Source organism: Leptopilina heterotoma, unplaced genomic scaffold (assembly GCF_015476425.1).
Source record: "Leptopilina heterotoma isolate Lh14 unplaced genomic scaffold, ASM1547642v1 Lhet_44, whole genome shotgun sequence".
NCBI lineage: Eukaryota > Metazoa > Arthropoda > Insecta > Hymenoptera > Figitidae > Leptopilina > Leptopilina heterotoma.
Window position 1 is genome coordinate 1,086,163 of NW_025111084.1, and position 16,477 is coordinate 1,102,639.

Consider the following 16,477-nt stretch of genomic DNA (forward strand, 5'->3'; position numbering starts at 1 on the left):
TAAATGAATAATTGACTTATTTCAAAAAAATCTAATTAAAATTGTCTTTGAAATAATTGATTTCTTTCGAATAATTTTATTAAAATATTTGAAAGTAATTGAATTCCTGTGAAAAATTCTAAAATTTTTGTAAACAATTGAATACAAAAATAATTCTTCATAAAAATTTTATAAACATTGTTTTAAATAATTAATTTTTTCGAAATATAATAATTATTATATGAAAAGTTTATTTTTAATAATTCAATTCTTGTGGAAAATTTTATTTGTGAAAATAATTAAATTTTTTTATTAATTAATTTAAAATATTATTGAAAATAATTGAAATTCTTAGATGAGTTTTATTATTATTTATGAAATTAATTGAATTTTTCCTTAGAATTTTATCAAAAATTTTTTTAAATAATTGCATTTCCATAAAAAATATTATTATTAGTGAAACTAATTGAATTATTGTGAAGAATTGTATAAAAACTTTGTTAAATAATTGATTTCTCGAAATTTTTCTAAAAATTACTTAAATTACTTACTGTGGAAAATTTATTAATTTATGAAAATAATTTAATTTTATCAATATTTTTTTTAAATAAATGAATTGTTTTAAAGAATTTGATTATAATTTTTGAGAGTAGTTTTTGATTCCTAGTATTAGCGAATTTAAAGAAGTGAAAATTCTCAAAAAAAAAACAGAAATATTAGCTTTTAGTGGCTAAAATCTAAAAAAAAGTACCCAAATAGTAGGTTTTAGTAGTATAAATTAAAACACAAAAATAAAAGTAAATAAGATAAAATAATAATAAATAAAAAGTAAATAAATACAGAAAAATAATTAAAATAGTTACCTAAGAGTGTAATAATGATACTTAAAGGACATTTTAAATTCTCTATTAAAATTTTCAAGTTTGTTTAGATCATTAGCATAAGCACAATGAAACAGATGGGATAAATTATTCATTCGATACCTTAAACCACAATAAATATTATTATTGTCTCGCAGCATTTGAAAATTAATATTCAAAATAAAAAATTCAAATTCAAAAATATTTCACTATAAACAAAAAAATACCATTTTTTTACCTGATAATTCCAAATAATCCACAGGCCTGTTGAATTGACATAATGTACATACTGTCAATGGTACAAAAAACTCCCACCATAAAAAAACATGACGCTATAGAATAAAATATAACAAACGTTGAATATTTCTCTTCGTCGAAAGGAAATTTTAAAGGGATTACTGGCTGTACTGGTCTAGATTCATTCAAAGGAACAATAACATTAAGCAATACTGGTGAAAAATTCACTATAGTATATACCACCATAAAAGCATAATTGAACTCTGTAATTTATGCATAAATAAAACTTGATTAAAAATTAATTAAATTAACATTGATTAATTAATTAATTAACAAGATTCTTTGTTTGTTTTAAATGTAAATTTTATTCGACTTAAATAAATCTTTTATTTTAATTTAAATATATCTTTCTTCTAGGTGTATATGTTTTCCTCTTAAAAAAAAAATTCTTACGAAATAATAAAGTCGAACTACTACCTAGTAACAACTAAATTTATTAATGAAATTTACTAATTCAAAAGCAAACGGTTAGTCACTAATTGAAATTAGTAAGCATTTTCAGTTTCTATACTAATTCAAATTTAAAGAGATGAAAAAATGATGATGATGAATTATGAAAAAAATATGTGACAAAAAATAGATTACTCTTAATTTATTTTTGTGCAAATTACTATAATTATTAGTTGAATAAATAGAAATTTTTCATCAAAATTATTACACTCTACTTATTTTTTAATATTTATTAATATGAATTACGAATTGTATTGAATAATTACTTTTTTATGTTTAAAGACCTAAACGGAAAATATTAAGAAACCCATACAAAATATTGACATTATACTGCAACAATCAATTACACATTCTAAATTGTCCCTCCAATTACTTTGTACAAATAAACACTAAAAATACTTCAAGTGTAAATTTAATAAAAATTAATAATAATTAGATTATAAAAATAATATTAAAATATTTTTGAATAAACTAATTCTCAGAATTTCTTTATTATAATTTTTCAAAAATCCAATTACTTTCAATATTTTTTATTACATGTTTTCCAAAATTCAAATACATTAAAAAAATAATAACATTTTAGAATTATTTTTAACATTTTGGAGAAAAAAAATCATGTTCAAAATCTTTAATTAAAATTGTTTGAAAAATTAATTAGTTTTTTTTTAAATTATACAAAAATTCGTTTAAGAAATTCAATTATTTTCGAAAAATTACATTACAATATTTATAAAAAACTAATTCTTTTAATTGTTTTTGTAAAGAGTCTCGAACCCTGCGACTGCAGGGAGAGTAAATAAACTTATATAAATAAATATTATTTATTTAAATTTTAATAAACTTTTAATAATAAAAAATTATTAATAATATATTAATTAATTAATTATTAATTATTAATAATTATTATTATTCATTTAAAACTAAAATTTAAATTAAAAAATTTTAATAATATGAAAGCACATGAAATAATTTTTTGTTTATTTCGTAAGACATATTATTTTCTTTTTTACATGTAATTACAATATTTACATTAAATGCTCAGATTTCCAGCTGGGCTCAATAGCTAGTGATCCGTGCAGATTAAAAAAGAAAATTATTTTACAATTTTGAAAAGAGAACAAAAAATATTTATATTTTGTACATACATCACAACAAGTTATAATTTTTTTTCACGATTTGTTATATACAAACTTACAATAATATTTCAGTCGTTCAATAATTTTTTCCACCATTTCATATGTAAATTTTTAAAGTGAAGACTTAAGCGATAATTTTCAATTTATTTACACTTTTTTGTTGTTATAATACAAAATTCAAAAATTCAAAATTAAGGAAAAAATTTTATATTCTAAAAAATTTTCATAAAGAAATACACATCTACATAATATTTTTTCATACGCACACAACAATTATTCATATTTAATTATTCATTATTCTTGTTCCTAAAATTATTTTAACGATGTTAATAATAAATTTTAATTAAAATACACAACGATATTAGTAAAGAAATTTATTACTAGGTGTACTTTTTGTTTCAAATTTTATTAAAATTTATTATTTTTCCTCTATCGATTGATTTATATTATTTACTTCATTATTAATTATAATCGAAAATTGCAAAAAGAACATTATCATTTGTTGTGTTTTTAAATAAAATTTATAATTTTTACAAAAACTTTATTATATTTTTGTTATTAATTTATATTAATACTTTTTTTTATATCGAACGTTACTTACGTATTTGGACTTGAGAGAAAAAAACAATTTTTAAATAATGGTTTCGAAAAACCTTTAAAAAAATATTCAATTGTAAAATATAAAAAGAAAACATTTATTTAAAATTGTGTCAATAACTTTTTAAAATAAAATTTCAATTTAAATTCTTAACGCATCGACATATTATTTATTCTCCTTTTAACAATAAAAACTTTTTTGTAGCTAACAAAAACAGACAATGTTGATTTTTCAATAGCTTTTAATCAAAAAATAAATACTGCTAAAATATAAAAAATGAGTATAAAAAATTGTTCAAATTTAAATATGATTGACATTGTGAATAGGTGATTCGGTGCAAAAAATAAGCGTTGCGTGATGAATTTTTTTTTTCACCTATTTTGAAAAATAAAAGACAACAAAATTTCCCTTTTCTTTAAATATTGATGAATGAAGCTTTGTCTCGTCAAATGAAAAATAATTTTCAGCAATGGAAACTCATTTTATTGTCACAACAAAAATTCTATAGACAATTGTATATTTATTGCAAAAAGATTTCAAAACTTGTCGTTGATGCGAAGCATTTCAAAATTTAATTTCACGGTTATCTCTCTCGTAATGTGAAAAGAAGAAAATTTGATATTTCTTTGTAAATTGAAATGCAGAAATAAAATTTTGTTTTCAAATCAAAAAACATTTTTTTTAAAATAACTAAATTGATACAAAAAAAAGAAATGTTAAGGAATAATTTTTAATTATTATTATTACTATTATATTATTATTATTATTATTATTATTATTATTATTTAATATTATAAAAAATATTTTATTAATTAATCCAATTACAAAAAATGTAAAAAGACTACTTTAATTATTTAAATTTATATCTCTATTAAATTGAAAAAGCTTCTCAACTATATAATTGATGGGAAATTGAATAGAATTATTTTTGCGGAAGCAAAAAAATAAAAAAAAATTAGGAGAGATATAAAAATTGTATATTAAAAGAAAGTCTTTATAAATGGTCAAAGTATAAAGCTTTGCTTTGCAAACAAGTTAAAAATACAATTAACGTAAGCTTCTTTATTTTCATTATCAATAATGATTGAAAAATGAAAATTCATTTGCGAGCATTCAGATATTTGTAAATTAAATTTAAAACTACTCCACTGAAAGTAATAATTTATTTGATAAAAATAATTAATTTTTACTCTAAAATAAAAATACAAAATATTCTGGAAAATTATTCAATTATTATTTTTTAAGTAAAGTTTTTTTTTAAATATATATTTAAATAAAATAGAATAAAAACAAAAAAACAATAATTTCAACAAAAATAAAAAATTATTCAATAAATTAAATAGCAATAATTTATAAAAAATTATTTTTACTATTGTTTTCTTTTTTTCTATTACTAGTATAATTATAATCGTAATTATTATTATTATTATTATTATTTTTATTAGTTTTATTATTATTACTATTATTATTATAAATATAAATTATAATTTTACCTTTTAAACAAAATTACAAAATATATATGAAATTGTACGGTATAACAATAAAAAATCGATTTTCAAAAATAATAAAGTTTTGCTTATATCAATATTTTGAGCAAATTTGACAAATTTACATCGCTTTGCTATCAATAATTAAATTTTTAATGAAATACCTAATATTCGTCTGCTTTAAACAATATTTATGCATATAAAAACAATTTTTTTTAAACCTTAATATTATTTTCGTGTTATCTTTACAATTTTTTTTACTTTTTCACGTTAATATATCTTATCAATCGTTGAACTAAATGGTATTTTTACAAAGAATATCTAATGAACTTCATTATTATTATTATTATTATTATTATTATTATTATTATTATTATTATTATTATTATTATTATTATTATTATTTTTGATATTTTAATAATAAAGGGTTAACCGATACTGCAAGAGAATTATTTGTAATAATTTTCTCAATATTCACGATATTATTGTAATTATCATATGCCACATTATGATTAAAACATTTAAATATTATTTTATAGGTGTATTATAAACCCTGTACTTTAAATTTTACATATTCACAAATAATATTTACATAAATCGTTGATTTTCCAATATATCAATAATTTTATTGGCAGTTTCATAATTGCAGTTCGAATAACAGTTGAAAAACAAAAAATGGAAAATAAAGCAAAGACAAAAAAAATACTAAGAATATAAAAGATATTAAAAAAAGTAAAAAGAAATATTAAGAAAATAAATAAAAAAAATATTATGAAAATAAATAAATAAAAATATTTAAAAATTAAAAAAAAATAATAATTAAATTTTTTCGACAGTAAAATATCAATAAAAAATAAAATAAATATTTTTCCAAACTAGACAAATCCTCCCGAAGGATAAAAACATAATTATATTGTTTTGTGATTTAATTAAATTAAAAAATTTAAAATTTACAGTGTTACTTTAATATAAAAGATAACTTATAAAATTAGTATAATAAAGAGTCAATATTTTCCGAAGTGGAAGACTGAGATGGGGTTTCTTTTAAAACTTTGCAGTTTGACTTTGATGAAAGTAAAATATTAACACAGAAACTCGTACCTGAAACTTTTACATTACGACAAACACTTTCAAAAAGTTGTACACAATTTTGTCAAATTTTCCAACTTTTCCCAAGGATAATAATTTCCTTTTTCTTATTTCCACTTTTCGAAGATAAAAATATATTATTTAACCCTTTCTAGTCGTTTATTTTAATAATTAACTCTTTATAGAGGTACAAACTTTTACACTGAAAAATTCATTTCTTTAAATTTTAAGAATATTTTTGCACTAATAAAAATTTATTTTATTTAACAGGGTTGCCACAAAAATTTTATTTTATTTTTCCCTGACTTTTCCCTGAATTCCCCGAATTCCCTGATTTCCCTAACCTGTGGCAACCCTGTTTAAATAAATATCTATTTGAATTAAATTTACATTAAATTTAAATTGAATCGAATAAAAATCAAATTGAAATTGAATCAAAACAAAAATCAAATAAAAATTATTCGTATCAAATATTTTCTATTTGATTTTTATTTGAATTAAATAAGTATATTTAAACCAAATAAAAGTTTATTTGATTCAAGTAATCTTTTATTTGAATCAAATAAAATTTTATTTGAACCAAACGAATTTTGTTTTCAGTGTAAAATTATTTTTCTACTCGAATTAGGTTCAATATTTTCTCAGTATAATACAAATATTAAATTTATTAATTACATTTAAATACTATTATTCAAAAAAAAATAATCGAAATTAAAAACTGAAGGTAAATTTCCTATATAAAAATAAAAGAAATCATACAAAAGTACTGTGCACTTCCGTTTGCTGTGACGTTGGATGCCATTTTTTGATGATTCGTGGTTTAAAAAGTTGACCAAATGTCGTGCGAAATTGTCGTGACATTGAACAATATAAAATAAAATTAATTGCCCCATTAATAAGTGCAAGAATATCCATTATTTCGCCGAAATTATGATAACAATTTCTAAAGAAACAATCGCCTAATACACCAGATAAAAGTCCAAGAATTCCTTGGGGAATCTCAGTCACTAAAAAAAGTAAAAGTACAGCGACCAACATTTTTGTCGTTCTGTCAGCTCTTCTTTCCGATTTACTTGCCCTACGTGAAGAAAGGCCATTTGTTGCTGCACATGGACTGTAGCCTCTCAAGACCTGCTTTCTACTCTTTGCCCTGTTTTGATAACAACATTTATTTTATTCTCACAAAGACATTTATAACTCTCGCAGGAATTCATATATAAAGTTTCATTTTTTTGCAATTCACCATATAGACTATATAAGAAAAATCTCTCTCTCTCTCTCTATTTTCTTCGCAGTTATAAAAATAATATCAAAAGAATATTTCTATCAATAATTTTTCATGTTTTATATTTAGACGTTATTTAATATTGAAATATTTTTACTTTTTTTTTTTTTTTTAACTTTTTACATTGAAATAAATACTTATTCGATTCAAATAACTTTGATTTCAATAACTTTTATTAAACTCTTATTTAATTCAAAATTACTCGGATTTTATCAAATAAATATTTATCACTATCAAATAAATATTTACCTGTATCAAATAAATATTTATCTCCATCAAATTAATATTTATTTGCACTAAATAATTTTTATTCAAGTAAAATTTACTAATTTATAGTAATTTATACAAAATTAGTAAAATTTACTAATTTATAGTAATTTATACAAAATTAGTAAAATTTACTAATAAATAGTCATTTCTACTATTCAATTAGTAAAATTGACTAATAAATGGTAATTTTTATTATTTAATTAGGAAAATTTACTAATAAATAGTATTTTCTACTATTTAATTAGGAAAATTTACTAATAAATAGTATTTTCTACTATTTAATTCGTAAAATTTACTAATTTATAGTAATTTCTACAAATTTATTAGTAATATTTACTAATTTACTGAATTAATAAATTTTACTAATAAATAGTATTTTCTACTTTTTAATTAGTTAAGTTTACTAATAAATTAGTCATTTCTACTAATCAGTTAGTAAAATTTACGAATTCAAAAGCAAAAATTTACTTTTCTATAGGGGAGAAACTTTAGTCATATCTTTAATTTAGAAATTAGGAAACAAAAAATATAGACTAATTTCTTTTCATGTTTTTTCAGTAGTACAAGTAATATTTAGTCAGACATAAACAAGGAAAAATTGTACTTAACTGAAAAAAATCTTCTCGTCTGACCAGACACTGACCTTACTACTTACAAACTAGTTCAACTGGAAAAAAAGTAATTCTCGGCTGACCAAAACCTGGGTTTACTACTGTTCAACTTCTACTCAATTGACTACCAATAATTTTGTCTGACAAATTGCGGATTTTACTACTTACAATCTTGTTTTACAAGGGAAAAAGTAGTTTTCCTTCTGTAAGAACTGTTGTTTTTTCCTTTAATTTAATTAAATGCGATTCAATTTATCTTATTATTTATCTTAATTTCATATAAATTGAATTTAATTTAATTATACACAGAAAACATTTTTTCCCTACCAGAGATTCTTCCAACCACATGTAAATTTATTTATTACAAATAAATTTTACTTACATAATAAATTATTAATTTGGTTCAAATGAACATTTATTTGCTACAAATAAATTTTCTTTGTTCAAATGAATTAAGTTCGTTTCAAAAAAATTCTTATATTTACTCAAAAATAAATTAATTTGTGACAAATAAAATATTTATTAGAAATAAATAAAAGAATTAGTAGCCTTTGAAAAAATATACGCTTATTTTAAAAGAAAAATATTAAATTTCAAACAATAAATTAAAATAAACATTAAATAAATTTTTCACTTGAAACAAATAAATTTTTTAGTTTAAAAAAAAATATACTTTTTAATTTATTTATATATATTAATAATTTATATTTAGTTGAATATATTTTTCTATTATAAAACTAAATGTACTAATATAATTAGTACCTATAAATAATTATTATTCATTCTACTTTGTAACATTATGTTATATAAACTTATATTTATTGTTTTTAAAATTTTTAAATTAATATAAAAATATATAATTATTTTTAATGAAAATACAGAAATGTATTGTTCACTTGAAGTAGATATAGAAAAATGCAGTGCGAGTCGTTAAAAACAACAATATATGAGAAAAACTTTTACACTCGAACAATGCACTTCGTTTTTACGTTGTTGAAAACAGAGATTTTAGTTCGACATGATCAATTATTGATAGATTAAAAACAAAAGAATCTCGAGCATTGAAAAAAAAACAAAAAAAAATATTCTGTAGAACAAGAGAAATAACGAAATGAACTTGGTTAGTAAATAAAACAAAAAAAGTCATTGTAACCAGACAGGTAAATGATAAAGAGAAATAGAGAAACGTAAAAATGCAATTCAAGCATTTGTGCAAATAAAAAATAAAATTGTCAATACTCTAATAGAGAGATTCTTCTCACGCCTCGTATATTTTCGCATGCACAAAAAAAAAAAAATTATAGGGAGAAAGGGAAAGATATTTTGGAAACCTTATTGAAATTCTCAAGTCGCTCAATGTCATTCTCATTTTTATAGTGAAAGACAGTATTCTCGTTTCAAATTCCTGCCTTGTACAAAATATCAAGGGAATCGTATAGTTATATGCTAATATATGCATATGTATATATTGGCCTTGAGAAAAGGACAAACTGAAAAAAAAAAAAAAAAAAAAAAAAAAACAGAACAGACAAATAAGATTTATCTTCTTCTATATATCTTACCTGTAGAGTGCTTTTATCAACCAACAACTAATAATTGTCAATATAACGCATGGCAGTAATTTAACAAATACGCTAATAATCCAAAAATTCAATTGATAGAGAAATCCATTTCTTCCGCCTGAATAATTTGCATCGACATGATAAAGAATTTCCTTCGTCCCCTGTTCACGTTGCCTTCTTATCTGAAATTAATAAGAAAGAAAAATAAAAAATCTCATTCAATAAAATCAAGAAAAGAAAATCTCTTTCAATAAAATCAAGAAAATAATAATTATCTCTTTCAAAATAATCTCCTATAACTTATTCCATTAAAAACTGTATTAAGTATTCTTAAAATATAATACTCTTTGTTTGCTTTATCACACTATCCTCTTAGTTTCAAAACTGATAAAAAACACTTCCCTTTATTCAAATAATCAATTACTTGACTTTTGTGAAAATATTTGTTTTCTATATGATTATAAATAATTACCTGATGTCAATAAAAAAGTTTTGTCAAATACAATTTCTTTTAAATAAAAATATTTTAATACTCCTGAAAAAACACTTGAAAAAAAATTAAAGAGTAAAAAACTGAAAAATAAAAAATAAATTACAAATACTTATTAAAAAAATATATTACATTACTTAAATATGAATACTGAAAATGTAAAAATTATAAACATGTTAATTAACTTTTATTAAACTAAAAATTACACTCAGAAAAAAATATAATTGACCCAAAGCCAATTACATTGTTCACTTTTATCAAATAAATTTTCTTTGGGTAAAAATTTTTTTTATTCAAATAAAAATTTTCTTTGCTTCAAAAATTTTTTGTTACTCAAATAAAAATTTTCTGTGGTTCAAACAAAATCTTTTTTACTCTAATAGAGATTTTATTTGTGTCAAAAAAAATATTTATTAAAAACAACTAAATAATCTATAGTTGGCTCTGAGAAAAATATACATTTATTTTACTCAAAAATATTATATAAATAAATAAATCTATTTAAATAAATAAATAAATAAATAAATACATATTTGGTTTAAATAAAATTTTTCTCTGGGTGTATAAATATTATAAACGTAAATATTCTAAATATAAATATTATAAATTTTATATTATATTTATATTAAAAATATAAATAATACAGAAACATATTATATTTACATTATAAATATAAATATTATTGAAATACATTATATTTATATTATAATTATACAAAAAATATACAACAGTATTTAATTTTACATAATAAAAATGAATAAAATTTACAAAAATTAAAAATTTAGTAAAAATAAAAGAACATAATGTTATTACCATTGTTCACAATGAATTGTTAATTGTCCTCGTTAACAGAGAGGAAATACTCACTCCAAAAATTAAATAAGCCGGAGAACAGACAATAATAGGAACCAGAAAACTACACCACAGTGCCAAACGACATCGAGCAGCTGTGCACCAACAGTGATTATATTGTGGGAATCTGAAAAAAAAAATAAAATTTTCACATATTTATAAAGTGACAAAAAAATTATTTTTGATAGTAATTATACAAGTTTAATTAATTAACGTGACGTTACACACAACCAAAAAAATATGTATTTGTGCCAAAGTCTACTAACTACTAAAAAATTTATTTATTACAAATATAATTTATTTAAAAAAATAATAATTTTATTTTCTTTATTATTTCACACAAAATTTTACTTAAACAGAAATTTAATTTAATTTAAAATTAATTTAATTAATATAAATATTATTTTACATAAGAATCTTATTCAATTTAAACAAAAATGTCATTTAATTGAAACAATAATTTCATTTTATTTAAACAAAAATTTTATTTGTAATATTTGTTAAGAATAAATGTTTTATTTAAATAAAAAAAGTGATTTATTTAAATCAAAAAAAAATGATTTACTTAAATCGAAAAAATGACTTACATTAATAAAAAAAATGATTTATTTAAATCAAATAAATAACACTGAAAAAAATAATTTATATGATTTACATAACCGATTAGTTGTCTATTATAATAAATAAATTTAAATATCAAATAAATTTTCACATAAATCAAATAATTTTTATTTAAGTAAATAAAATAGCGCACCCATATTTTTTTTGAAACAAATATAATTTGTTTGAGTCAAATAAAAGTATATTTCTTATAGGGTCAAATAAATTATTTATTTGTTTAAAAAAACAATTTTTATTTAAAGCTCATAAAATTTATTTAAACCACATAAAGTTTATTTGAAATAGATTAAAATTTATTTGAATATTAATAATCTTTAACGTCCTTTGATATTAAATTATTGAAAATAAAAACGACCACAAAAGGATAATAACAATCAAGTTATTTGAACCAAATATAATTTATTTGAGTCAAATAAAAGTCTAATTTTGTCAACCACAAAGCGTATATCAGATTATTATTTATTCGTTTGAAGTAAAAGTATTTTTTTAAAATTAAAACAAATTTCTTACAACTTTTTATTTGAATCAAATAAAATTTATTTGAAAAAATCAAATAAACAATAAGCTCTGAGTAAAATAAATTTTTTTTTATACGTACATTCAATAAATAGAAAATTAATTGACTCCTGAATAAATTATTATAATCAAGAGTAAATTTTAAGCCATTTTAATTCATTTCATTTAAGAAAGAAGTTACAGAGAAAATTAAAAACTTCTTTTCTTAAACTTCTTTCAAGAACAGAATGAACAATACAGTCAGTCATGAATATTGAACTAAAAAGAGCTTTCTTCATTAACTTCCGCTCTGAAAATTATTATTAAATAATTCTTTTTCTTTCAAATGCAATTAATTGAATTTAAATTACAATTCAGTTTTCCTCCTCAGCTCTAATTTTCATTTTCACTGTAAGTAGTAACTTTTGTCAGTTACTTTAAGAAATCAATATGTATATATATATATATAAGCTAAATAATACTCTTGAAAATATATCAAATCTAAGTTTAACAAACAAAAAAAAATCTTTTTCAATAAAAGTATTTCAATTAGATGGCTCACATTTTCGAAATTAAGGACAATTAAGGCGCTTTGGATGTTTCTTGATTAAAGACAGAGAGTTCTCGAGTTTAACTGTTTCAAAGCAATTTCAGTTTGTGAAGACCTCATTTATTAACAATTTACTTCGTCTTTAAAGAGGATTTTATAACTCCACAATGACGGGAATATAACAAAAAAATAAATTCAATTTTTCTTTTTTACAAACTTCAAATTCTGTAACTATAGAAAATTATATAATTACCTGAAACTTCTAAAGTTATAAAATCTTTTTAAGGTATAGGGTAACTGTACCAATTGTCGAGGGTTTTAGGCAACATGTGACTTTGACATTTTTTTTCTCGGAAGTAAATGCACTTTAAAATTTGATTTTTGTATATTTGGACGAAGGATCTAATAATGTTTAATATTCATTTTTATTTTTTTAATATAAACTAAATTGTTAAGCAAAAAATATATTTAAAAGTCAATCGAGCAAAAGCACCATTTGTCGATGGTCTTGTGCTAATTTCTCGAGGGTCTGTTCCAATTGTCGAGGGTATGACATTTTTAAACATATAACCCAATATAACCTAACAATTAACCTGTACAGATATTAGAAAATCGAGTAGATATTTATTTTTTCGATAAAAATATTATAGAACATTACCAGAAAACAAATATATTTATTTAACTATAATTAAATAATTTATAATATCGATATAAAACATTTTTATAGTAGATGATACAGGACAGAAAATTATTTAACTGTTTTTTAAACTTTTATAAATATAAGTTAATTAAATTTAATCAATTTTGTTAATCAGACATTAATTGAAAAAATAAATTAATTTAAGTCACATTAAATTTGTAAACGAATAAAATAAACTTTTATTACGAACTGTAAATATAATGGTTAATTATAATTAAACTATAGTACAAAATTTTTTAGTTTTAAATAATGCATTTTTTTATTAATTTTTTTTCGGTCTTTTTTCCTCGTTTTTTTGGTTGATTATTTTCTGTTGGTTGTAAATTTTTTGAGCATTTTTTTTCTTTTTCTCTGTACCTATAAATGTTTGGCATTTATGTTTGACGTTTAGTAAATAAACACTTAACCATCGATAAATGGTGCATCAGCGAAAAAAGTGACTACACCAATTTTCGAGTCATTACCTCGAAAAATGGAACTGTCAAAAAAAAGGAACCAAATACCGATGATTTGCTTTTAAAAAATATTAAATATTTTTTTTAACAAAAAAACATGCATACAAAATTAATTTGGTTCTTGTACAAAATTATAATAATAATTTTGTACACAAAAAGTCATTATAAATACGTTTAATTTGCATTTCTAAAAATCTGTTCCAATCAATCTGAAGTATTAAGAAAACGGAGATTCGTGTAAATTTCACAGCAGTGAATTATAATATTAATTAAATAATTATTTTAGTAGAATCGCTACGAAATTTGTATATATAAATATACAGTTGAAAATACAAAGATTATTTAGAAATTTTTTTTGTCCTTAAATATTATATATTATACTATTTATCTAAAAAAGAAAATTATTATCCTCGACAATTGGAGCACCCTCGGCAATTGGTGCAGTTACCCTACTGTCGAATCTTTTGTTTTAACAAAATGTAAAGGTCATAGAAAAATAATAGTACACCTAGAAAGAAATATATTTGACTCAGACTTTTTATTTGTTTTAAATATATTTTATTTGTTTCAAATAAATTTTATTTGGTTTAAATAAATGTTTTATTTATGTCGAATAAGATTTTTATTTCACTCAAATAAATTATATTTGGTTTAAATCAAAATTTTTCTCTGGGAGTAAAAATACCAATAACGACCCTAAAGATTAAAATTTTACAAGATAAAAAAATCATTTTTTTTTTTTTTTTGAAATTAGAAACAAATTGAATTTTATTAAACACAAAAAAAACAATCATTTTTTTAATCATAATAATTTAAACAAAATTACTTTAGAGAATTGATGAAATTAACACGATTTTACTTTTACCAGATTGGATTTTAATTTGATTTTCCATGTCTTAACTTTATTTTCCAATGATTTGATTGGAAATGTGATAGAAACATTGATTTTTTTCTTTTCATACTTTCATACGTTACTTCTTTTTTATTTTTATTTTCATTTTCATTTTTCTTTTTATCTTTTTTTCACATCTCTAAGCAAATTTAAACCTAGTTTTATATAAATTTATAGAGCTATCGCCCTTAATTAAGAAATAAGTCACAAAAAACTTGTACTCCACGAGAAAAATATAATTACTGATCTATTTGATAAGAAAATCATATTTTTCAAACCCTATCTCTCTCTCCCTCTCACTTTTATTTCTGCAAAACTACAGATTAAACTTTGATAAATAAAATGTATAATATTCACAGAGAATTGTAAACTTTTTAAAAAAATTTTTAATAACATGTTAAATAAATAAAAATAGATTTAACAAACTTTTAAATGTTTATAAAATATGCAGTATTTAATTTTTTCTTCACGAAACATTTTCAAACTCCCACAATTTTTTTTTAAAAAAGAAAAAAAATTTAATAAAGCGCATATTTTCGCTTTGAAACTATATGACAAATCATATTTTTCAGTTCAAAGAAATGTCACTAACTCCAGCAATCATACACCGAAAAAAAAATAATTTCAATTTTAGACTATTCCTCTTCTTTTGCAGCATTTTTTCCTCTTACATATGGGCACTAAAGTTTTCATTTCTAATTGAGAGGATTTTCCTCTTTTATATTTTATATTAAATGTCACTTTTTAAACAGTTTGAAGCTGCGTTCAGAAAAACAAAAAACAACTTAAAAATCTTCTTTCTAGTATAAATTTGTTTCAATTTGAGAGGAATAATTTCAATCAAAGAAGAAAGGTTAAAATTCATCTTTTAGTTAAAAAACTTTTAAATATAAACAAAAATTCCTCTTTTTTGTAAATGAATATTCGCATATTAAAAATAAAATGTAAAAATAATTGTTAAGCGGAATTTTCTTCTAACTTTGAGATTTTATTTTTTTCAGTGTATAAGTTTTTCTCATATTAAACGAGATAATTATTTACAATTCTGTAAAGCTTATGAAACATTTGTAATTTTCACATTTTAGTAAATCTCGAATTATTTAAATATTTCAAAAATTGTGTAAACAACTTTTTTTTCCTTTCTACTTTCAAAGGGATTTTATTAAATTATATATACAGATTTTGTAAATAAGTCTCGAAATATTTTAATTTTATGGGAACCAAAAAAAAAACTTTTGAGAAGAAAATGAAGCTTTTTTTTATACATCGAGCTTTTTTTAAACATGAAAGTCCTTTTAGTAATATAAAGTTTTCTTTTTTTTGTATTTTAAAGTAAAGTTTCGATATAACACAACCTGTTTACAGTAAGTGAAGTTTAATCGATAACATTTTTGCAGTTTCTCCATGCGTGGAATAATGTTACAGGAAAATCTAATAGTGACACTTTAAGTTAACCAACTTTAGATCTTTATTTTTCTTTTTTTTTTATTAATATCGCTTTACGTATTTTTTTAGTTTTTTCAGTTTATTTTAGTTTTTTTAGTTATTTTTAGTTTATATTTTTCAATTATGTTTGAAAGTGTTTGATATTTCTTTATTTTTGATACAAAGTTTTTTAATTTTTTTTCTCTTGTATTATGAATAAAAATTTAAAAATATATAATTTTCTAAATTTTTAAATAAAATTATTCACAAAATAATTTATAAATAATAATTTTTTTTAATACTTTTGATAAAATTTCCTGATATTTTCCTGGCCTTGATTTTGTATTAAAACTCGTGGTGTCTTCCAGACGTA

At 20.3% G+C, this 16,477-nt stretch overlaps 1 protein-coding gene across 5 annotated transcripts in view; it reads right to left on the reverse strand.

The window, feature by feature from the left end:
- Positions 1-6,494: 6,494 nt before the first annotated feature.
- LOC122506896 (G-protein coupled receptor dmsr-1) overlaps positions 6,495-16,477 on the reverse strand; it is a 40,103-nt gene continuing 30,120 nt past the window's right edge. For all 5 annotated transcript variants that reach the window (XM_043619308.1, XM_043619307.1, XM_043619309.1 and 2 more), the window contains exons 3-5: positions 10,982-11,093; positions 9,625-9,806; positions 6,495-7,046 (exon numbers count right to left, since the gene is read on the reverse strand). In XM_043619308.1, the coding sequence (XP_043475243.1) occupies positions 6,650-7,046; positions 9,625-9,806; positions 10,982-11,093 (691 nt within the window). In that variant the 3' untranslated portion in view covers positions 6,495-6,649. The remainder of the gene's footprint in view (positions 7,047-9,624; positions 9,807-10,981; positions 11,094-16,477) is intronic.